The following is a 24,055-nucleotide window of genomic DNA, read 5'->3' as shown; positions in this document are numbered from 1 at the left end:
GGGACCCTGAAGGCCCTTCCATTGTACAGTATATGACAGTCCAGTGTTGACTGCAATAGTCCAACAGTCCACGCCTGTCCATTATATTGCATGTATTACAATATTATTAATATTAGCCCCGTTCATAACCAGTGAATGAGATGCTGCTAAAATGCAGAGAACTTGTGTGTTTTAGAATAACAAGAGATCACAGCAACGGGGCAATAATAAACCTTTTAATAAGGGTCAGGCAGGTAAATGTAAGGCAGAGCGGGAGCAATGCGGCTTCGGGGCAGCTCCGCTTTTTGTTTCCTTAGCTTGGGTTCGGAAGTGGGAGCGGGAAAAGGAACTGACAGCTCCCAGGTCGGTTTCCCGCCATCTCACCAAGCAGCGGACCGTCCCGTTCTCCATCTAGAAGCCATTTACTAAAGCGCTCCGAAGAAAGCCGACCAATCCTAATCTTGGTGGGCGGAGGCAGCTAGACGCTCGTCCCGCCTCCTTTCAGGCGGCCAATCGGAGCCCTCTCGCTTCCCCCAACCTCTCGCGGCGTTATCTATGGGCGACGCTCAGTTCTCGAACTACAGCCCCCAGGAGCCTCTGCGCAAGCGCCGCCTCAGCCAATCGACGCGCCTAGCGAGGAGAAATTATCACCGCTGTGGGCAGGACTAGGCGAGACCCAATCAATCGAAAGGGGGGAGGGGATGCTTTGCTGCGGCAGCGGAAGCAACACTCCCGACTGAGCCCCCTCAGCGTCGGCGAAAGAAGCGGCTCCGGAGGCTACTCCGAGAGGCTCCGCCGCCCCCTCGGCTGCAGGTAACTCGGCGGGCGAGGGGAGGGCTCGTTCTGGGAGCGGGGCGCCCGGGAGAGGCGCCGCTCCCTCTGGCCAAGCCCCGCCGAGAGTTACTCGAGCTGGGCGCCAGAGTCCTCCTCACTCACGGCGGCTGCTTGGGGCGTTCGCGGCGGCCGCCGCAGCCTTTTTATTCTCGCTGAACATCCGGGTCCCTGGCCCTGCGCGTCTGTTTCACATAGTGATCAGGGAGGGAAGGGAGGCGGGCCCTGGCTACTCCTGATTAGCCATTACCTGTTTTCCCATTGGTAGTCAGGCGTAGCCTGTGCGGGCTTTCCCATTGGTTGGCAGGTTGTGCTGCCTTCTATGCTGGGCTGGCTCGCCATGGGGAAGTGAGGTGTTCCCATTGGCTGCCCGCAGAGGGGGGCGGGCTTCGCGCATGCTCTAGTGGGCGGAGCTTATGCCGAGAGGAGAGCTCCGCCCGAAGCGAGCGAAAGGGGAGGGTCTTCGGGAGCCGCCCCTGACCGGCGACGGGCGCTGCTCCCTTTGCCGTCTTGTGCTGCGCGCTGCGGCGTCTCCGCTGCTGAGTGTTGGCTTCTCCGGTCAAGCTTCCGCACTAAACTCGGCCCGATCCGCACTGTCTCGGAAGCCAAAAGTTGGAAGCGGCGGGTTTGCGGGCGGGTGAGCCGGCCCAGCTGTTGCAAGCGGCGCTGTTATAATCGTATTGATCTTAGTGGCCCTTCCACGACCAGCGCAGTTTAGGGTCGGGGGGGGGTAGGGCGAGGCATTAGGCTTGTTTCCCAGAACAAGGGGGAAAGAGAGCATCCCCGAATAAGGAGCTGCTCCTGGATTCCCCTAGATCTCGCACTGTGCACGTGCAGTCATTACCCCTGATGACTTCATGTTAGCTGCGTTCTGCTGCCAAGCAGGTAATTGAGATACTGTAGGTGTTGCCTGCAGTTGATGTTAAAAGAGGGAGACAAACACATGAAAGTTGAATTTACGTTTGTATTGCGGTGTCATAAAGTGGTTTTAGAGTTGATGGTGATGTAGAAGTTATGATCGTGAAGGATGTGAAGACGGATTTAGTCTTCCCTAGCTTGCTACCATCTAGGTGCAGTTTGACTTTATCTCCCATCACTCCTACTAATTGGCCATTCCAGCTGTCACTGATGGGAGCTGGAGTTAAGAACTGGTTTATGTGATTACTGTACAGATGTCAGGATCCAACGCCTAACACTCCATTATGCAGCCCGAGATATGCTTATTCGGGAATAAGTTCTCTGTTAAGTGGGGCTTTCTCTCCGGTAAGTGTGCACAGCAGATGCTTAGCTGTTCAGTGTAGTTGTATTGTTCTGCGTAGTTGTACGCTTCCTCTGGTTTCTGCATGGCTGCTGTCAACAGAAGTATATAGTAGTTTGTGTAGAACTTTTGAGTTGTTTGGAAGCCCTCTGCCTGAGATCCTGGAAACTAAAGTAAACAATGCTGGTATAATTAGACCAATGGTCTGGTTTTACATTTATAGTCACTTTCAGTGTTGCTATGTAGCTTGCTCAGCTGTTGCACAGATTTAGCTGTCTTCCTGATTGCACTGGGGTACCTGTGTGTGACAGCTGTGTTGCTCACCATTACCTTTACCGTCATGTGTAATCTTTCAATATAGATTTACTATTTAATACCAACCTTACCTCCTTTGGAACTGCATTAGGATTTCATATTATTTTGGAAACCACAAAGTCCATATCAGGACAGAAGTGTCATTGGCCTCTGCAGAGCCAGTGTTTTTACTCTTACAGAAATATCCTACGTATGCTTACTCATAAGTAAATCTCATTCAGTTAAGCAGGGGTTCCTTCGAGGAAAGAGTATAGAGAATTATAGCAATTTACAAACTACAAGATAATTACATCTATCATTTCTTTTTATTTAAAGCATTTCTACCCTGGTCTATAATCTTTAAACTGTATTTGTTTTGTGTAGTTGATGGTATGTTTAACTGATGTTCAGTACATGATTAAAATACTTTGATATACAGTAGGTGTCTTACACAGATGTTTGGATAGCAACTGTTACTTACCGATATTACTAATGCTAATATTGAGTCTTAATTTCATAAGTTAATTATAGCCCTGGATTTTTTTCAGATAGTTAGTAGAGAAGTCCTAACGTCAAAATATTGAAAGGTTAATATCCTCTGTACACATTTCTGGGAGTAAGATTCATTGAACACAGTGGGACTTATTTCTGAGCAAACATAAGTTGGCACTGTAAACATTGGATTTGTGCCAGGCCTATGTATTCCTACTTTATTATTTGCATGTGGTGGTTGTCACTTGAACCTGTGTTACTATTTTTATATTTCAGTATATTAACGCACCAACATTTGTTTATTAAGTTATTGAACTTGGTTGAACTGTTTGTATTTTGTATTTTAACTAGATGGAGAGCTTGCATATCATTTGTCAGTAGCTACTCTGTGCAAACATACGTAACCTAACTGAATTTGCTGGGATTCCTCAGTAACAAGGGCTTTAGTAATGTGGATGTATAAATTATTTGTAATTCTGTGTGTTCCATAGGTGGAAATGAGTTCTCAGCAGTTCCCCCGTTCAGGACCCCCTCCTGCAAGTCTAGGACCAGCTCCTCCTCCGATCTCTACCAGTGGATCTACTGGATTGATAAACCCAACAACTACAGGTAAGGCAACTACAGGATTTCTAACTAAGACTTCAGTATACTTTTTTGGAAGTAAGCTCCATAGAAATCAAAGACAGCATTCCTATGCCTTGCCTGTTTCTAGTCCTGTTTTCTTTCTAAAATTTCATGCATTTTTCTATTTAGTGAGTGATGAACCCAGCCGAGAAATGGAAGTTGCTCCCAGAGATCATGTGGTCCCTGGTGGCTCTCTGCAGTCCCGTGAAGAGAAGCAGGAAACAGTGGTAGTCCGGCCATATCCGCAGGTGCAAATGTTGACCCAGCACCATACGGTACAATCTGGTGTGCCAGTTACAGTAGCAGCTCCTCCAGCACATTTAGCTCCAGCAGTGCCACTTTCTTTTTCTGAAGGTCTTATGAAGGTAATGAGAGCATTGCTTTTCAAGTATGGAATAGGGGTATTTAATAGCACTAATTTAATGCAATGGCAAAGTTAGCTCAGGCTAGATTTAAGTTTAAGCGCGACTTTCTCTTCATTTTAGCATGTACTTGTTTATATATTGCAACTGCCTTTGATTCCCTGGGACAGAGAAGGTTGAATACTGTTATCTGGTACTTTCTAAAAAAAATTACTGAAACCTTTACCATTGAAGGCAGTCTGACAAGGGACTGGACTAGTACATATGGATGTTCACAGTGATGGAGCAGATATGTTTTCTGTTATGCCAGAGGGGTAGGACTTGAACCAATAGGTTGAAATTACAAGGAAATGCTCCCCATTGGTACAAACTGTGCCTCAGCAGATGGTGGGCCCTGCTTGTTAGATGTTTTAAAGCAGAGGCTGGTAAGCCAACAGTTTGCTATAGCAGCTAATTTTCTGCATTAGCAGGGGGTCTACGTGATGTTTTCAGGTCCTTTTCAACTCTGTGAATCTATGAAAAACTCGGTCAAAATATCCTACTGCCCATCTCTTAAACATGCCACTAAATTTTTCCTAAAAATTGCTGGGCACACTGGTCATGCCCCTGCAAGAGCATTCTAATTGTCAGCTGTGCTGGCTGGGGCTAATGGAAGTTGTGGTAGAAAACATATGGAAGGTACCAGTTGCTGAAGGCTTCTCTTTGCCATGCATGAATAAGAACTGGAGGAGGAGGTTCACAGTAGTTAATTGGAAAGAGGCATCTTGTCCCTTGCATCATCTTCCCCGTACACTGAGGCTGGCAGTGAAATGATAATCATTGGTAATCTTAATCCTAAACAATTTGTCTTAGAGAAAATACAGCCTCACAGGTTTTGAGAGTTGACTGTCTCTGTTCCAGCGCAACCAGTAGTTAGTTGCATAATTTCAAACCCTAGACCTAATTTTTGTTAAGGGGGAGAGAGCAGGATTACAAAAAGTTTCAAGGAAATTGGTTGATGGGGTATGTCTGTCTGTATAATTATTTGTGTGCTAACTCCCAGTAGCTGTCTCCAAGATTAAAGCTTTTTGTACTAGTGACTTGATCTTAAGAAAGTAATATTATTGCACAAAGATTCATCTTTTCATATGATTCTCTTCTGAGGAATAATGTATATAGAGAGATTCAAAATAATTTAATTAGACTGTGGCTACCAGTAAGTTTGTTACAGGTTTTCTTTTCCCCTCAGGGTAAGATAACTGGTGCATACTTGTGTTGTTTTTATTTGTTCTGTTGCCACAAATTTCTATGAACCAGTGGTTGTATCTTTATGTTCTTTGCAGCCTCCCCTGAAGCCCACCATCCCTAGCCGCCCTATTGCACCAGCTCCACCCTCTCCTCTCTCCTGCCCCACCAAAGTCCCAGGGCAAGTTACTGTAACAATGGAGAGCAGCATCCCACAGGCCTCTGCTATTCCCGTAGCAACAATCAGTGGACAACAGGTAATCATTTTCTTCTTCTAAAGTAACTTTTTTGTTTGTTTAAAGTCATGGAAAGCAAATGAAGCACTGTGAACTACAGTACCCACAGCCTTGGTTTGTATCTCCTACCATAATAACCTGTACATTCAAACGGCTTAACTGTAGTGTGTGGTTGTATATGAAGCATTTCTTGTACATTACATCTAGACGATTTCCCCACACACAATCTGTTACTGTCTGCAGGGACATCCCAGCAATGTGCACCATATCATGACAACCAATGTTCAGATGTCAATAATCCGAAGTAGTGCTCCTGGACCACCATTACACATTGGAGCGTCTCACTTACCTCGAGGTACTTCCATAATCATCCCAAGAAAGTATTATGTTAATAAACTTATTCTGGACAATGTTTATACTGTGGTTAATGCATGCGTCAGTACCTTGGTAGAGTAGCTATAAAGATAATGGCTGCAATCTAAAGTAACTATTTTTAGCTTCATGGTCTTGGGAAACTGTAGGGTATAATTAGGGTTACAGTAGAATATGGTGTGCTGATCCTTTTTTAAAAAAACAACAACACCCCACATATGTTTTAGGACAGGGGTAGCCAATGTGGTGCCCTTCAGACATTGTTGACTACAAATCTCATCATCCATAGACAGCAAGGCCAACAGTTCAACCAGTGGGCAGGGTTCATGAGAGTTGTGGTCCAGCAACATTTGGAGGACACCATGTTGGCTGCCCCTTGTTTTTGATATGCTGTGGATCACATGCCGTCTACATTCTGGGCAAATCCACCATCTCTAACTGCAGTTAACATTAATACCGGTGTCAACTGCAGTTCAGATGAACCAGATTCTTTATCTACCAGGGTTAACAAATTGGCTTCAAGTCCTGTTCAAGAGATTAGGCTCAATTCAATATCCCTGTAAAATAATCTGCAGTTTAAGCCAGCTGGAGAAACTTCACGCATCTGAAGGGAGGAGGGAGCGTACAGCCTATTCTCTCAATGGTTTATGCAGCTGAGGGATATTGCAGCTACACAACCCTGGTTGATGTTACCACTTTTTCTTTCTTTTACGCTAATTGCTTTGTTTAGCTAGCACTACTAATTGCACTCTTAATTCTTTGTGTCATGTATAAAAAGTTGTGGCCTCTCTTAAACTTTTTGAAAAGTGGACTGTCTTAGGGATTGTCTCAGTTTTACATGGGGTTTTCCTCAGGTGCGGCAGCTGCTGCTGTGATGTCCAGTTCTAAAGTGACAACTGTCCTGAGGCCAGCTTCACAGTTGCCAAATGCAGCAACAGCTCAACCAGCAGTTCAGCACATCATTCATCAACCTATCCAGGCAGGTGATAATTGTGCAGTATGATTGTTGTTGTTGCTTTCAGATTCTTTGGGGCTTTTCTTAAGCGGGAAACCACTTACATAGTTAAATGAACTGCAAAATCTGACAACTGGTTCTTGTGACTCAAATTCTTCAGCATTGCAGGCCAAGATTTAAAGAACCTGTAAAGGGAGCAAACTAATAATATTATCCAAAGTGAACTTCAGATTAACTCCCCCAGTTAAGAGCTTTCCATTTTGTTTGAAGCCCTGTTGTTAATGGTTGGTTGGCTTTTAGCTCCATTTGTGTGCAGTAGTGGCTGACACTCGTGGGGCTGCATTGCTTTCCTGACTTCCCAGTGCTGCACTTTGCTGCCAGTTACCAAGGAGGATAAGCAAGGCAGCAGGGAGCTCAGTGTGATGCAAGCACAGTTGTGGAGCTTAGCATGCCAAGCTCTGTTTATATGTAAAATAGTTCCTAGTTTGTAAGGTTGCCAACAGTTTTTATTTATAATATGTTTACAAAAATGATCTACATATTGCTAAGGGAGAAAAATGTGTCTGGCAATCAAATTATCTGACCCTTAGGAGACTCAGAGGTCCATTTTTACAAAGTTTTGCTATGTGTAATTTCTTTACATTTAGGCAGTGAATAATTTTTTTTAATTATTGGTTGAAAGCCCTAATGTAATACTTTTTCCTTACCTACCACAGTCCCGGCCTCCTGTGACAACTTCAAGTACCATCCCTCCTGCTGTAGTAGCAACAGTGTCGGCCACGAGGGCCCAATCACCCGTTATTACAACAACGACAACACATGCCACAGAAGCTACCCTCAGGTAACCACTACACCCATTAACAGTACAATCATAGATACGTTTATTTGGGAGTAAGTCACTCTGTGCTCAGTGGAGCTTACTCCCTAGTAAATATGTCTTGGGATTGCTTTCTTAAATAAAAAAAGGTACATTCGGTTATTTAACTGAGGGCGACTTTACACAATATGGCCATCTAATGGGAGCGGCTTCAAACGGCCTCCCTAGGCAGCTGCTCCATGAAAGGAGCCATTCTGTGTGCAGCATCTTGCTATGCAGCTAAGCACCCTTTCACATGGTAGCCATATAATTTGAAACAGCATTGATTGAACTGTCCAGAAGAAATGCTGTTGGTGCATTAATTCATGTAATGCACAATGAAGAAGCCATTCTAAGCTCCATTGTGGTGCCTCTTCATAAAATGAGTCGACGGACTGTTAAGTGCTTTCAGAAAAAGAACCTTAGATTGTCTTTTCCAGCCGGCCAACATTGTCAATTCAGCAGCACCCACCTTCTGCACCTATCAGTATTCAGCGCCCTGCACAGCCACGGGATACAGCAACCAGAATTACCCTGCCGTCCCATCCAGCCATAGGAACACAGAAACAGCAGCTTCACACCATGGCTCAGGTAAATATTATAAGCACGATCAGCACAGTTTCTTCCATGTTGTTGTCTGACTTTTACCATATGGTTTTATAAGATAGTTGAATGAGGTTTCATGACATGGCATGAAACATATTGTTGGCCTGGACAGCGGGAGGGAAACTTCCAACCCACAATCCTCCATTCCTAAGTCTGGAGCTTCTTTCCTTTCGGGAACACAGTCTGCCTCCTTGCTTTCTTTAATCTGCCAAGCAAGTCTAGCCTTCCTTTCCTCTTCTAGGTTGCTGCTTCTCTACTTGGTGTTTGATATACCTAGCATCTTTCTTTTGCTCAGTCCTCTGGTGCTGCTGTAAGAGGCTTAAAAAGCCCTGTTGGTTCATGGCACCCTGCTGTGCTGTGGCTGATAGTCTAGCTAGCTTGTGGACTCTCGTGAGCTGGTCACTTAGACCAACAATGGGAGCCCATCTACTCCAGCTCCTCTGTAAAGCATCAGATCGGGGGAAGTGCCATCTCTGTTCCAAGATTCCGAAATGTGCCAATCATGGTTTCTTGACAGACAACTTTTTCCCCCCTGCAGAAAACAATATTTAGTACTGGTGCTCCAGTGGCAGCAGCAACTGTGGCCCCTATTTTAGCAACCAATACCATTCCTTCGGCAACTACAGCTGGTGAGTATCTACAGCTCAGCATTTTTTATGTACAAATACAAAAGCCAGTTATTAGGGTTGAAGTATCCTGCTAAAGGACACGGGTGGCGCTGTGGTCTAAACCACAGAGCCTTGGGCTTGCCAATCAGAAGGTTGGTGGTTCGAATCCCCGCGACGGGGTGAGCTCCCATTGCTCGGTCCCAGCTTTTGCCCACGTAGCAGTTCAAAAGCATGTCAAGTGCAAGTAGATAAATAGGTACCGCTCCGGCATGAAGGTAAACGGTGTTTCCGTGCACTGCTCTGGTTCACCAGAAGCGGCTTAGTCATGCTGGCCACATGACCCGGAAGCTGTCTGCAGACAAACGCCAGCTCCCTCAGCCTATAGAGCGAGATGTGCGCCGCAACCCCAGTGTCGTCCGCGACTGGACCTAATGGTCAGGAGTACCTTTACCTTTATCTTGCTTAAAAAAAGCCCTTTATTTCTCATAATTATTGGGTGGCACAATAAAATTAGTGTATGATTTTAACATGTGATTTTGGAGGCTAGGCGCACATGGAAAACACTACCCCAGTTACTGCAGGAGCAGGCTAGGGGTCTAACTGTTCTACAAGGAGCAACAGAAATTTCCCAGCTTAGAAGTTTCCATATATTTGTGATATACATTTTCTGTCAAAGGCACAGACTCTGAAGAATGTTTAATTGTGTGTGCACCTTTCTTCCTTTCAGGTTCTGTATCCCACACCCAAGCACCAACAAGTACAATTGTCACAGTGACTATGCCCTCACACTCCTCCCATGCAACGGCTGTGACCACCTCAAACATCCCCGTCGGTAAGAGAGCATTAGTTCTGAGCTTCATTGTCCTTTGATCTATCATTTTATTTTCTGCTGGGGACAGAATGGACTAGGCACATCAGGGGTGAGGAAACTTCTTTGCTTCCCACAGGGTAACTTTGACAGGTGTCTGGTCCCACCTACCTGTTGAAGCCCCTTGTGTGGGGTTTCCAAGCTTGAGAACTACAGCACAACGGGTGTTGTCAGCCCTGTGCTTTGCAACCCTCCCTGCGCTGCTCCTTTCCACCCGTCCTGTTAAAGGTGAAAAGTAGCCACACTGGGTGGCTTCCAACAGTAGTGCTGGGTAGGAGAAGCAGGTTCCCCTGCTTGAACAAGCCATGCTCCTACTACCCATCAGCTGAATGGAGGTTGGGAGTGCATCTTGCTCCAGCAAAGGAACAATCAGTATCTGTTTCCTAATATGAATCTACTACAGTTTACTTTGTGAATAACTGGGATGTCTTTTTTCACTGTACAGCTAAAGTAGTCCCACAGCAAATTACGCACACTTCCCCTCGCATCCAGTCTGATTACACTGCAGAGAGGAGTAATCTCATTCCTATATCTGGGCACCGGGCATCTCCAAACCCAGTTGCCATGGAAGCTAGAAATGATAACAGGTAACTGAATGAATTTACTCACATAGGATAGGTACTTAATCATCTTGGTTATATTGCATGTATGTTATACATGAGGACATCTGCAAAAATATAATGAAATGTGTTTTGATCTCTCAGTTAACTTAAGTATCCAAAGCTAATCCTATGCGCACACATATCTGAGAGTAAGCCCAATTGAACTTGGTGAGATTAGTTTCTGAATAGATGTGCATAGGATTGCGCCAGCTAAGGCTTTGCATATTTCTGATGAAAGAAGGGCTTGTGATTTTGGATTGATTTGAACCAATCTGGCTGAAAAGGCATCTAGGTAACCAAGCCACATTTCTGCCTCCAGTTCTGTGAGTTATGGACAGTGCGCTTCAAATTCTACAGTTTGTTTAAAAGGGTGTGGATTCAGGGAATTGTCAGGTTCCTGAGGAGCAAATAATGCTGCATGTCAAATTCAACTCCTGCATTTCAGGGCAGCTGTACATGAAGGGAAAGGAGCTGCATTGTTAGGAAGTGGAAATAGTGTCAGGTGTATATACATGTTATACAAACAGACTACATAGTGACATGAAGTACGTGCAAATGTAGAAACCCTTTCACTTCACTTCTTCTGTTTACTCTCTATTGAATTATACTGTTCAACATTGTCAGGGTATAGAAAGAGGGTTTGAATTTGGAAGCTTTTTGGGTATCCTTCCAAGTAGGTAAATGTGATGGCCCACAAAGAAGCTAGCAAACTAGAACAGTCGATTGCATTGCAACAAAGGTTAATTAACAATCACTGCTGCAGTTCATTTGAAGACTACAATTATACTGTTGTGTCTAACATTTAATTTATCTTCATTCCTCTAGACAGTCAGTACCTGTTCAATTCCAGTACTTCTTACCAACATATCCACCTCCTTACCCTTTGGCTGCCCACACTTACACACCAATTACCAGCTCTGTATCCACTATACGCCAATATCCTGGTAAGGAATCTCAAAGTTTGATTTACAGAAGAGTTTTAGAGCAGCTACATAAATGAGCTTTCTGCATAAACTTTTCTTTTTTAAGTTCAAAGTGGGGTTCCAAAGTACTTTGGGAAACGAGCAAAGGTTATCTGGCAAATTTAATATTTAAATAATTTTTAAAAACCCTCTCTGCAAAGCTTGCTCAAGTCAAGATAATGACGAAGCAGATCAGTAAAGGATGTTAGTTATTTTGCTAAAAACTTCTGGCTTCGCAATGGGTTTTCCTTTCCCTTTCCTCTTCCCTGTGCCCTCCCCAAATCTGCTCAGGAGAATTGGGGGAATCCCCAGAAAATACGGGGGGGTGCACAGGGGGCCGAGAAGGAGAGGAAATTCCATTGCACAGCTAGAGCTCTTTGTGCCAACAGAACTACTTTGGTGGCTACCACATACGGTCTTTTTTGACCCCCAAACATAGTGACTGCCAAGGGGAATTTTTAATCTAAATGATTTGGGGAATTCTGCAGTTTTTAAGTTTTGGTGATTTGCTGTTCTGAAAAATTGGTATTTTGTAATTACTCTCAAATTGACTTGTTTGTTTCTTGTGATTTGTATTACAATGGCTACTGCTACAAACAATAACAAAAATCCTCCTGACAGTCCTCTTCCACCCTTCTCTTGGATGTCCTGTTGTTTTTGGAAACAGGGGTTTGCTGTTAAATCTAAACTGGCAAATTGTGGTTTGTGCAAGCTCTCCAAACCAGGACTGACAATGTGAAATAACTTCTAATAGCTTGGCAGTTGATGTGAAAGTTTAACTGGCAAGTCTCTGCTTTGTGTTCTCAGCCATTGTATTACATGAGCTCCACGTTTACAGCGTTCAGCTGCTCTATTCCAAACTATTGGAATCTCCAGTAATAACCTCTTCTAAATTACTTCAGCTAATCAGAAAACTTGTTATAGCTAGACCCTAGCTGTGAAAGGGCCATATGTTTTCTTTGGAGTATTGGAATGGATCTTTTTCTTTGCATATATAACCTCAGCAGCGCTCATGAGGATTATTATAATTCAGCTTTAGCATTATGAAGCTAGTGTTGCTGCTGTATAAACGTAATGCTGGAAGGGCTGGCTTATGAATCTTATTTAATCTGTTGGCATCTTCAGCAGGACCACAGATGTGTGCATAAACTACAAGCATTTAAATACAAAATCTAACAATGCTGCTTGGCAACACAAGATAATAAATTGGCTGTTTTGTGTGGAAGTAATGAAGTCTATTGTTTGGTATTTCCAGTTTCAGCTCAGGCGCCAAATTCTGCCATAGCAGCTCAGACTGGAGTAGGAGTGGCCTCCACAGTTCATCTTAATCCCATGCAGCTGATGACAGTGGATGCATCTCACGCCCGTCATATTCAGGGCATCCAGTCTGCGCCAATTGGTGCACAGGGTATACAACCAGCACCCATCAGTGCACAAGGAATACAGTCTGCGCCAATTGGAACCCAAGGGCTACATCCAGCTGCCCCAATTGGCACACAGGGTCTTCAGACTGCACCAATGGGTGCTCAACAACCACAAACTGAAACCAAGACATCAGGTAACTAGCCAAGAATGCTTGTGTTGCGAGCAAAATTGTCCATAACTATTCCTCTTGGGGTTTGCTTTTTAATTAATCATGTAATTATGGCTGCAATACTACTATGAACACCTACTTAGAAGTTTTGTTGAGCTTGGTGGGGTTTATGATTAAAAATGCATAGGTTTGGGCTGTCACTAACCTGGACAACTGCCATTTCTGTTTCTGACTCAAACACACTGCTAGAGTCACTTAAACATTTTATTTTGTTTACCAGTATCTGCTGTTCCCTATCTCCTAGCAAAAATATATGATCAAGTTTGTGGGTGATTTTCTTAAGCTATGGCTAATTAGAGTTTTAATCCTGTGTATACATTTTTGAGAGAGCCCCATTGAACACCTTGAGTTAACGTTTGTAGAACTGAGCAGCAGATAGTTTTAAAACACTAAGCCTGATATCCAATTTTGGTTATACTCTTAGTAGAGCAATGTAAAAAGATTGACTTAAGTCTATTGAGTTCAGTGGTTCTGCTCCTGAGTATGATTTGGATGGCTGTCTCCTTAAATTTGGCATTTGTTGAGCAAGCATAGAATGGAACAACATTCCCACTTCTTATTTTAAGAGAAACAGCTTCTGGTTAAATTTCTCTCGCTTTTGTCTGCTACCTCCCTATAACCTTTTTTGTTCCTTCCATCAGTGGTCTTGGCAGATGGAGCCACTATTATGGCCAATCCAATCAGCAATACATTCAACACTGCTCCAGCTTCAACTACAGTGGTACAAACCCATAGTCAGAATGCCAGTTCTAGTACACCAGCCCAGGGTTCATCCCCTCGCCCAAGCATTCTCCGGAAGAAACCTACTACAGATGGGTGAGTAAAATTGCAGTTGCTTTGATAATGTGCAATCTGCTTGCCACTGTACAAGAAATACTGTCATATCTAATAAAACCATCCTGTTGGTGCAAGGATTTGTGCCTGCGCAACGGGATTTCCTCTCCCCCATGTCTTCTGTGGATTCTCCAGTCCTCTGTAGGAGATTTGGGCCAGGTGTGCAGGGGTGGGAGAGGGAGAAGTCTCATTGCACAGACGAAAGTCCTTGCACCGACAGTACAATATTGTTGGATACAACCCTGTAGCCTTCTGTTCATCGGTCATCTTACGTATGCTGAGCATTATGACAGAACCAATAAAACATGTGAGAACTCATGGAATATGTATTTATTAGTGAAGACTTATACCCTGTCTTACCTCCAGTACGTAGCTCAAAGCAGCTTACAAAAACAGAGATGTGTGTATTTTTTAAAAAATTCAAAACTAAAAACAGAGTAACCGATCAGTGAAATAGAAGAGTAAAAACACTTCAACACAGGGACCAGGCAGTTTTTTCAAACTTGCCACTGTAGGGGGCAACTGTATTTCTTCAGGAAATAATTTTCATAGTCTGGAGTCAACGGTGCAGGGAGCGCTACAGAAATGCCTTGTCTCATGTCAGCGGCCTCCTAGCATTTTATGGGAGTGGGACCATAAGCAGGGCCTCAGTGCTGACTTCAAGGCACAAGTTGGACAGCATAGGGAGAGCTGTTCTTTTAGATAACTAGGTACCAGGTTGTTCAGGGCTTTATATGCTAATAGCAGATCTTTGAATCAGGCCCAGTAACTCACAATCAGCCAGTGCAGAACCTTAGAAATTAGTGTTACATGACCCAGGCTGTCCAGCAGCATTCTGCACCAGCTGTGGTTTCGTAACCACCTACAAGGAAAGAGCTCTGTCACCTGTGTTTGGTCAAACCCGCTTTACATCTTAAGTAATCTATGCTCTAGCCATCTTCCGACATGTTTCATTGCCCAAAGCCTCTTGGGAAACCAGGACTGGAGAGGGCCCCTAGGTGCAATTGTGTCAGTGGCCTATATCATCTTGCTTTTCCACAGCAAGGCTAGGGTCTTGACAGGAGAGGCAGCTGTTCTGTTTGGAAAATTTCCCTGAGAATTCAGGAATCTTTTGGATTCCATTAATCTGCTGGAGCGAACATTTCTAATCAGCCCCCCAGCTGGAGCCTATATAGGATAAATACAGCAGAGAATAATAGTACACCGCTTTTAAATTAAGCACCCTTGGCAACTATTGTAATAGTTTTGCTTTTCAGAACTACTATATTCATGGCTATTTTGCAGGTTGGCGGTTAGGAAAAGCCTCATCCCTCCGCAGCCATCTGAGGTATCTGGCGCTCGAGTGGAAAGCTCTATGAGGAGTGCATCTGGATCGCCAAGACCAGCTGGGTAAGATCTCATAATAAAAAGATATGTAAAGCATTCAAAGTATTGTAATTCTAACTTGGCAAACAAGGTGGAAGAGATGCTGGCTGTTCTTACCCATTGCAAAATAATAAGCTCCGTGGAGACAGCTGGTGCATACTTACTTCTGGGTAAATGGGCGTTCAGTGAAATATTCAGTGATGATCACTGAGCTGTGCAAGCAGATTAGGACCTGGGGAACATAAAATAGGGAGCTATTTCAAGAGTATTGAATTACTTTTTCTCAGATCGCTATGCACATATTGGCCATGTTCAGATATAAGCCTGTGCATAGCCATAGTTAGGCAAGATAGTCTTGCCAATGAGCCATATGATGCTGCCTACAGTTTTAGCATCCCTTGTTTTTCTCTCCCCTTCTTTGAGTGGGAAAACAAACCACAGAGCAGGCAGCTTAGTGGATCAGACAAAAATGTGTTGTCCAAAATGGGGTCCAGTGTACTGGGGATCATCTGTTAAAATGTATTCTTAGCTTGATAGTTTTTAGCATGTAAATTTGACTGGCTTACTGTCAAATTCTGTCCAAACCAGCACTCCTGGTTCCTTTCTGCATTTGAAAAAACATGACCAGGAAGCCAATGTTCTTGGTTTCCTGAATGTGATTTCTTTGGGAGAAACAAATCAAAGGTTCTGATTCAGGCATAATGCTAAAACCTCATTTCAGACCTCATTTTTTGATATAGCACTGGAACCCTAAGCTTGTTGCTTTCTGATGTTTTTACATGGCATTGTCAAGATTCTGAAGAAAAGGCATTAAACTTGGTGACTGTATTTCACCATTTATGGTGGGCTTGGACTACTTAGATTCTGGAAACCCAGACTTCCATCTACTTATGTGATGTCACCATATTGTAAGATATGTTTCTAGAAAACTGGAAAGAAAAAAAAACAGAACAAAATTAATCTTTCAGAGGCTCTGCATTTCTATACAGTTATGGTAGTAGGATTTTGAATAAGTGAAACTGCTAACTTTTTCCTTTTTTGTTTTGTTTTGTTTTGTTTCATTTAGTGCCAAGCCAAAACCAGAAATCCATGTGTCTATGGCCACTCCAGTGACTGTATCTGTGGAGGCAGTATCCATTCAGAGCAATGAACAACCTCCAATTGCAGTCCCCACTTCCCAGCAGCCACCAGCTGCCATTCCAACCATCATCACAGCAGCTAGTCCACCTTCGCAGCCCACAGCTGCCCTGTCAACCATTCCAGGAACTGTTCCTGCTGCTGCACCGACTTCAACCACAATTGTGGCAGCTCCTCCACCTCCACCAGCCATGGGTGGCGTCCTCTCTACAGTATTGGGCCCCGTTGTACCAGAGATAAAAATAAAAGAGGAAGTGGAACCCATGGATATAATGCGGCCAGTCTCAGGTAGATTTCTGCTTAAGCAATTACAAATGAGATGCTCAAAGTAGGTACAAAAGCTCCACAGCAGATAATAATTAGAAAGATTGTTAGCAGCTTCATTTTAAATTATATTTTGTTTGATTTTAGTAATGAGGGTCAGAGTTTATTAAGAGCAGGGCCACAGCTAGCATGTTACTGAAAGCTACAAGAGTTGCATAGTTAAAATGGCAGGTAGAACTAAAAGAATACAGTGGTACCTCTGGTTATGAACTTAATTTGTTCCGGAGGTCCATTCTTAAGCTGAAACCATTCTTATACTGAGGCGCGCTTTCACTAATGGGGTTCCTGCTACGTGATTTCCGTTAGCATCCTGGGGCAAAGTTCGCAACCAGGAGCAGCTACTTCGTAACCAGGAGCGTTTGTAACCAGAAGTACCACTGTACACTTGCTATTAAAGTTTGTGGAGAGATCAAGCATTAGTGCTTAATTCTGCTCTGTAGTAAACACTAAGAGAACAGTTGTGCAGCCTTATAGTCTCTGTTCAAGGCTTTCACTCTTAAATTCAATTTGTTAAGGAATTTCCTGAAAGTTACTTTTGCCGTAGTAGTTTGCATGTCAAACACAAACTGCCAATCGATTGCACTAAAAGTGCCTCGCAGCTTTATTGGGAACTGAAAGAGCCCAAACACTGTCATAGTAACCATAATCCCAGGAAAAAAAAGAGATCAGGGAGGATTGAAACAAAAGACTTTGTTTGCTTAGCTCTGCTCACTCTTATTCATGACGTAAGGCCAAACCATTCAAAAGAAAATTAGGAGGAAAGTATATATAAAAGCTCTAAGATCCTTGAGAGGAGGGACTCTAGAAAAACATAATGTTCTCCTCTTACAAAGGCACTGCATTGGCAGTTAGCACCTGGTCTCTAGCCTTGCAGTCTTTGGAAGACAAGGGTGTTGGCTCTAAAGCTGCCTTTGTTTTACCTGTCAGTCTCTTAAAACTTGTCCCTTCCTGTCTTCTCTTTCAGCAGTTCCTCCACTGACTACAAATACTGTCTCCCCATCTCTTACACTGCTGGCCAACAACCTTTCAGTGCCCTCAAGTGACTTGCCACCCGGTGCCTCTCCAAGGAAAAAACCACGAAAGCAGCAGCACATAATCTCTACAGAGGAAGGGGATATGATGGAGACTAATAGCACTGATGATGAGAAATCCACTACCAAAAGCTTGCTGGTAAAAGCAGAGAAGCGCAAGTCACCTCCAAAAGAATATATAGGTGAATGGAAATAAATTAAATAATTGGTTGGTTGGTTGTCGTCTTCTCCAAGTAATACCCATCCACCCAAAATGTAAGATTGCCACTAGAAAAGGAATTTGAGCTAAAAATGATCAACTTTGGGTCCGTCTGTCCCCCACAAAGATCAGTTTTTCATGGCAGATTATTATTGGGGTGGGGGGGTGGGGAGAGCTGTTGGAGCTGAATTAATCTCTAATTCAAAGTATGCCGGCCCTATCGTGGGATCACATTTTCTTTCCTAGCTCAAAACGCAAGCACCTTAAAAGAGGCTTTAGTTATTTTTCTCAATCTTGCTTTAGATGAAGAAGGTGTGAGGTATGTGCCTGTACGTCCTCGGCCGCCCATAACACTGCTTCGCCACTATCGCAACCCATGGAAAGCTGCCTACCATCACTTTCAGCGGTATAGTGATGTCAGAGTGAAAGGTATGTCTTCCTGTCATTACATTTTGCATGGGTCGGTGAACAGATGTGTTACAATATTAGACAGGTGTCTACTTGCAAACATTTAACCTCTGATATAGGATGTGCAGCGAATTGCCTAGAAACATATCCACCATCTAAAGCCACTGTAATATTTGTACTGCAGAGGCAGTGCTAATACATATCAGTTTTCCTATTGTTACTGAGGTTTAGTTATACATAAGGTAATTGAGAACCTCAGCTGACAGGAAATAGTCCCCGTATAGTTGCTTGCTCTCTGTGTGTCTGACTAGCAAAATGAATTATGCAAGAAAAGTGGGTGCAAGGAGACTTGCTTACTTTGCATTATGTATTTATTGAATTTGACTTTTGGGTTTCTACATATATAGTCCCTGGCTATTAGACAAACTAAGTGTACCAACACTCGAATACAAAGATTCAAAGCAAGCCCCACTCCACCCCTGTTCAGATCACAAAATTTGGCTGTTGCATTATTGCACATCTGACCCTGGATCCCTGTTCCTGCATTCTACCAACATCTGTGGTCAGGTTTCACATACCAGGTACACAAATGACTGCTGCAGTAAACTTAGTCTTTTTGTAACTCAAGGAATAAGGTACATTTCACCTTTTAAAAACCCATTATTTGCTTGTGTCTCATATTTGACTCTTGTTCTAGAAGAGAAGAAGGCTATGCTGCAAGAGATCGCTAATCAGAAAGGTGTATCCTGCCGTGCGCAGGGGTGGAAGGTCCACCTTTGCGCAGCACAGCTATTACAGCTGGTAAGTGGGGGAAATGGGGTAGTTTCATATAAAATGAGGAAGAGATTCCTCCAAGAAAAGCCTTAGCCCAGGAAGCTTTCTGAGAGGTGATACAAAACTATATCTATATCTAGATAGATAGATAGATAGATAGATAGATAGATAGATAGATAGATAAAGTAAAGGTAAAGGTACCCCTGCCCATACGGGCCAGTCTTGACAGACTCTAGGGTTGTGCGCCCATCTCACTCGAGGCCAAGGGCCAGCGCTGTCCGGAGACACTTCCGGGTCATGTGGCCAGCGTGACATTGCTGCTCTGAAGAGCCAGAGCCGCACACGGAAACGCCGTTTACCTTCCCGCTAGTAAGCGGTCCCTATTTATCTACTTGCACCCGGGAGTGCTTTCGAACTACTAGGTTGGCAGGCGCTGGGACCGAACAACGGGAGCGCACCCCGCTGTGGGGATTCGAACCGCCAACCTTTCGATCGGCAAGCCCTAGGCGCTGAGGCTTTTACCCACAGCGCCACCTGCGTCCCATATATATATATATATATATATATACAGACACACACATATATATATATACATATCATTTATATTATTTTTAAAAATTACCACCAGATTGATAAGACTATTGGAATTGGATTCCCTTCAAGACTGAGGGATATGTTGTAGGTTGCAGTTGAGTATATGTATATCAGGTATGAATGGAGGGCTTGATTCAGGCGTAAGAACTGATGCATTTTATACAGATGCTCAAAACTGGCAAATCCATCTGGTGCACAAATCTGAAGAAGTGTCTGGGATTGTGCTGCTGACTGGAGGAGGCAGCACTGTTCCACATTCCTGGATGCTTCTGTTTCAGGTTGGGGTGATGTAGGTGCTTTGTATTCTAGCACCAAGCTCCCAAGGCCATGAGGAGTACTATGGAAATGTGACATTACATTGTGTATGTAATTTAGGAGTGCTGGGGCTGCTGATGGCATGTGAAACTAGGTTTTGATCTAAGTATAAGAGATGATGGTAAGAGGACTAGAACCTCAAAGGATATCTTTCACAGGCATTGGATGACGGTTACTTGTATATAATAGGGAGTTACTGTTTCCCTATTTCCTCATTCTGAAGTGGGACAGCCCTGCTTCATTTTGAAGCATATTTCAGAGAGCATCCTACTGCAGTTGCAATAAAGATGACATTGTAACCTTAAGAGGAGCACTGTTCTGTCAGCAGTGAAAAATAGTACTGAATCTTTTGAAAGCAGTTATATGAGCAGATGGAATTTTTATAGCTTATGTAGCCCTTGATATGAAACAGTGAGAAAATGTTAGGTATTCTTGGCAAATTCTAATATTTTATAGACCAACCTGGAGCACGATGTGTATGAACGACTCACCTCCCTGCAAGAAGGGATCATTCCCAAGAAAAAGGCAGCAACTGATGATGATTTGCATCGAATAAATGAACTGATACAGGTAAATGCTTATTGTTCACTCCTTCAGTTTGGTGATTTGCAATTGATATTTTTTCTTGATTTAAATGGTGGGACATGTTTTTTAAACGTGAAACAAAGAACTGTTAAAAGAGGGAAGTAGAAAATGAAGTAGACTAAACAAACCACACAGTATTTTAGTATAGCCACTCAAAATATTAAAAGCAACCACACATATGGTTATTTTAAAAAATGAATAATTTGGGATGTATTCAAACACTACAACAAATAGAAAATATATATTCACAGGTTCCATGGTTCCGTGTATCATTCATAGCCTGAGCATAATATATAATTTCTAAAAGTGAGGGGACACAGAGACGTGGGGGGAGACAGAGAGAGAAGAAGAAGAACTAGTCCATTAGTCACAGAAACCTCCATCCTCTTTGTGGCAGCCATAAGGAAGATACCCATTTTTAATTAACTGCAGTTTATTATTCCATTCAAATTCTAAATTATGATTAATATTAATTATGGTTAGGGAAACAAGCCAACTTAATCAACCATGGTTTGAAATTGGCTTGTTTCCCTAAACCATAATTAAAAATTACTGTTGATCCAGGTTTGGACATGACTCTCCTCCTTGCCGCTATGCAAGAAGTGGAAAGGGGAGTGGGAGAGCGCACAAGCTTCATCCAAGCAGCACTAAGTTTAGCATTGCGTCCAAATGAGGTTGCTTTCGCCTTGAAAGTTCACCATTATTACTATGTGTCTTGAAATGCAAATGTCTTACATAATACATTTGATGTAGAGAGTCTAATTTCCCAGATTATTATTAGCAGAAAGTGGAAACATACTTGTTCATCTGTTCCTAAACGGCTGTTTCATTTGTTTTAAAATTCTTTAGGTCATGTACTCTCTGACATTTCAATGTGGTTGTTTAAAGATTACTTGTGTGCCTATGAGGCATTCAGCTGTTTAATATCAGTCCTGTGTTGTGTTTCAGGGGAATATGCAGAGATGTAAGCTCGTAATGGATCAAATAAATGAAGCTCGAGAATCCATGCTAAAGGTCTTGGATCACAAAGAGCGTGTTCTGAAGCTTCTCAATAAGAATGGAACTGTCAAGAAAGTATCCAAATTGAAGAGAAAAGAAAAAGTCTAGAGCCAGAGGTATAAAGACTCTGGAAACAAAGGTTGTACAGAACAGTGTTAAGGCTCTTTTAATTGGGGGTTTGTTTTAGAGAGCTACATCTGAGTAAGAAGGACGATGGATGGATACGTTGGAGCCCAATGACCTTAAGGGATGATTATTGATCTATCAAAGAAACAAAGATTTTTCTCAGGCTTGTCCCTGTTTAAACTCTTCACAGTCACATTTTGTTTAGCCCTCTTGATGTGCCAGTGCCTATTAATTGGAACCATTGATGCAAACGTGATAGACAGTCCTCGCCCTTCCATCCTACAGTTTTAGAGATAACTTCACAGGTTTGTACAATGGATTCTGCAGCAGACCTCAAGAACCATCTGTCTTGAAACTGTTTGGAGATGACACTACTTCCACGTAGCCAACTCAGTTTTTTGCTCCTTAAGATCTTGCAGTGGCTAGAGCAGCCTTCATAAACCCAGTGCCACTTGCACTGGTGGTTCTGCTACATTTAGAATCTTAAGTGGTTCTGAAGTCTCTAGCTGTCTATTTTTTAAAAAATACATTTCAAAGTGATTTGTAGTGTTGTGGAGTGTGTGCGTGTGCCCATGTTGGTGCTCTGGGATATTGTTTTCAAAGTACTCTCATACAGCACAGTACTTCCTGTAGCTGGTGTGATGCTCTTCATTGTGTTACATACAATTTGTGCTATATGACATCCTGGAAACATGAATAAAGGATTTGGAGGATTTTGTATAATAACAGGTGCATCTAATTCTGTGCTACAGATCCCAGCAAAGAAAAGCCAGATAAGAACTATAGGGAAGTAGCTGCTTTTGTTCAGGACATTTAAAAAGAACAGATTGGTAATATGGACAACAATTACACTTTTAGCAATCTAGGTTAAACATATTTTCATCCACATTTGCTATTTCTGTAATAAGCTGCTATCAGTTCTCTTAGTACCATATATCCATATAGGATATAACAATGGCAAAATCCAGCACGTACAAATTCCATTCAGTGAAAGGGGCCACTACCAGCCAAAAGAAAACAACTGCAGTGGGAGGAGTGCAAAGGCACACACATCCATAGCAATCCCACTTGGAGCAGCCAGTCTATATGCAGCTCCGAGCAGGTACAATATCACCCACCATGCACACTGCTGGCCAGGGACCCAATAGAGCACCCACCCATACTAAGGCAGAATGAGATGAGCTACCATTAGCAAAAGCCAGTGGGTCAGAGCAAGCCTGATAGTGCAAAGATAAGGCAGGCCAGCGGGAGGTTAACTCAAGTGTAGATTGCCCCTTGACTACAAGCTCCTCAAATTATTCAATTTCCCTTGAAGCCCATATCCAAATAGTAGCAGCGGGGGCAAGGGGATGTTTCTGGAGATCAGGACAGTGGTGCTCCAAAATCTGGGGAAAGGGGCCTGGCTAGGCAGTCAGTGGGAGGGTAGCCACAACAGTTGATGGACCCTGGAGGAGTAGCATGCCTGTATAAAGAAAGGCAACTTATACCAGGGATGGTTCACAAGCTCATTGCACTGGAGCATTGCCAAGCACACCTTTTTTACACCTTTCCAGGAGTGCTGAGCAAAGCCACTTCCAGGGTTCAATGACTTTGGGGGAGGGGATCTGCAGCTGGGCCAGCTGGTCAGCCTCTTAGGCACTGCCAACTCCTTTCTCTGCTTCTCTTAACATGGCACCACCATGTCCATTTCCAACCTATCGGGTCTGCTCCATACTAATGGTATCAAGAATGTCCTCCTGGGCTTGCATTACCCAGTAATAGGGCGTTTCCAATGGAATGTGGCATGGGTAGTCAGTCCACCCTGTGTCCCATGAGACTGCACTGCCAGGCTTCTGTGAGGCAGAGCATGCAAAATTAGATATGTGTTCTATGAAACTGTTGGCTTCTGTCTACGCTATCTACATGATGGTGATATGCAATACCCAGTGTCCATCTCATGAATGCCACAATGCCAGAAAATGTTCCTAACTTCTAGATTCTTAGTTTCTAACCAGCTACATCTGCTGGAGGACCACAGGGGGCTTTTGGGTAGATGTGTGACCTGGATTAACACATAGCAACATCCAGACAGGAGAGGCCACTGATAACCCTTTTACTTCCCCAGGCACACAGCTGAATACCCATGGGTTCTCAGTGAAGCCCTTTATTCAAATAGTCATTGGGGACACTGAAGATGTGATTCCATGCCCTGCATCACATGGTAGGGCAATGTGACCCACTCTCCTGAGAAGGTATCCAAAGTTGTGATGGCCCGTGCTATTCTCTATATTGTCATGCACAGAAGGCTATCCAAGGGCAAGGATAGTGCTGGGCTGCCACACCTCACTGTGGAAGGAGCAGACATGGTTGACAAGAGTGAGTTGCATAGGGTTGCAAACTTCATGCTGCTGTTACTTGGGACCACATAGGTAATTCATTTAGAGACAATCCACTTGACTTGTGCAGCCCTTGGCATGCTTTCCTTTCTCCCCCCATGCCCACATTATCCAGATTTTAATAACAGTTTTTGCAATTACTTGCATTTCTTTCTAACAGACATATTCCATCAGCAGTGTGGGGTGGTAACCAAGTTACGTATCCCCAGAGTTCAGGATGATTACTACCAAAATGCAAGCGCGTAAGGCCTGCAGCTCCTTCCAAC

At 43.4% G+C, this 24,055-nt stretch overlaps 1 protein-coding gene across 7 annotated transcripts; it reads left to right on the top strand.

Moving 5' to 3' along the window:
* Positions 1-559: 559 nt before the first annotated feature.
* Positions 560-22,140, top strand: SAP130 (Sin3A associated protein 130). 7 transcript variants are annotated; one of them, XM_083441197.1, is made up of 21 exons: positions 560-792; positions 3,346-3,463; positions 3,608-3,843; positions 5,163-5,321; positions 5,544-5,655; positions 6,527-6,651; positions 7,344-7,468; positions 7,924-8,074; positions 8,628-8,718; positions 9,425-9,529; positions 10,011-10,152; positions 10,993-11,111; positions 12,385-12,687; positions 13,365-13,539; positions 14,842-14,946; positions 15,989-16,347; positions 17,348-17,596; positions 17,917-18,042; positions 18,719-18,822; positions 20,161-20,274; positions 21,238-22,140. In XM_083441197.1, the coding sequence occupies exons 2-21, from the start codon at positions 3,352-3,354 to the stop codon at positions 21,394-21,396; spliced, it is 3,171 nt and encodes a 1,056-aa protein (XP_083297323.1). In that variant the 5' UTR covers positions 560-792; positions 3,346-3,351; the 3' UTR covers positions 21,397-22,140. The 7 variants fall into 7 exon arrangements, with proteins under 7 accessions (XP_083297323.1, XP_083297325.1, XP_083297329.1 ...); XM_083441199.1 differs by having other exon boundaries at positions 579-792; positions 17,351-17,596; XM_083441203.1 differs by having other exon boundaries at positions 584-792; positions 17,351-17,596; positions 18,722-18,822.
* Positions 22,141-24,055: the final 1,915 nt, after the last annotated feature.

The sequence above is a fragment of the Podarcis tiliguerta genome (assembly GCF_965153285.1).
Source record: "Podarcis tiliguerta genome assembly, chromosome: 5".
In the NCBI taxonomy this organism is placed as follows: domain Eukaryota; kingdom Metazoa; phylum Chordata; class Lepidosauria; order Squamata; family Lacertidae; genus Podarcis; species Podarcis tiliguerta.
This window is presented reverse-complemented; position numbering and strand designations above follow the sequence as displayed.

What these genes read in the sequence shown, in the direction of transcription:
- SAP130 (XM_083441197.1), top strand. Translation starts at nt 3,352, where the DNA reads ATGAGTTCTCAGCAGTTCCCCCGTTCAGGACCCCCTCCTGCAAGTCTA. An exon ending in AGCTTCACACCATGGCTCAG is followed by an intron (nt 8,075 to 8,627) that starts GTAAATATTATA and finishes TCCCCCCTGCAG; the next exon opens with AAAACAATATTTAGTACTGG. An exon ending in TATAATGCGGCCAGTCTCAG is followed by an intron (nt 16,348 to 17,347) that starts GTAGATTTCTGC and finishes CTTCTCTTTCAG; the next exon opens with CAGTTCCTCCACTGACTACA.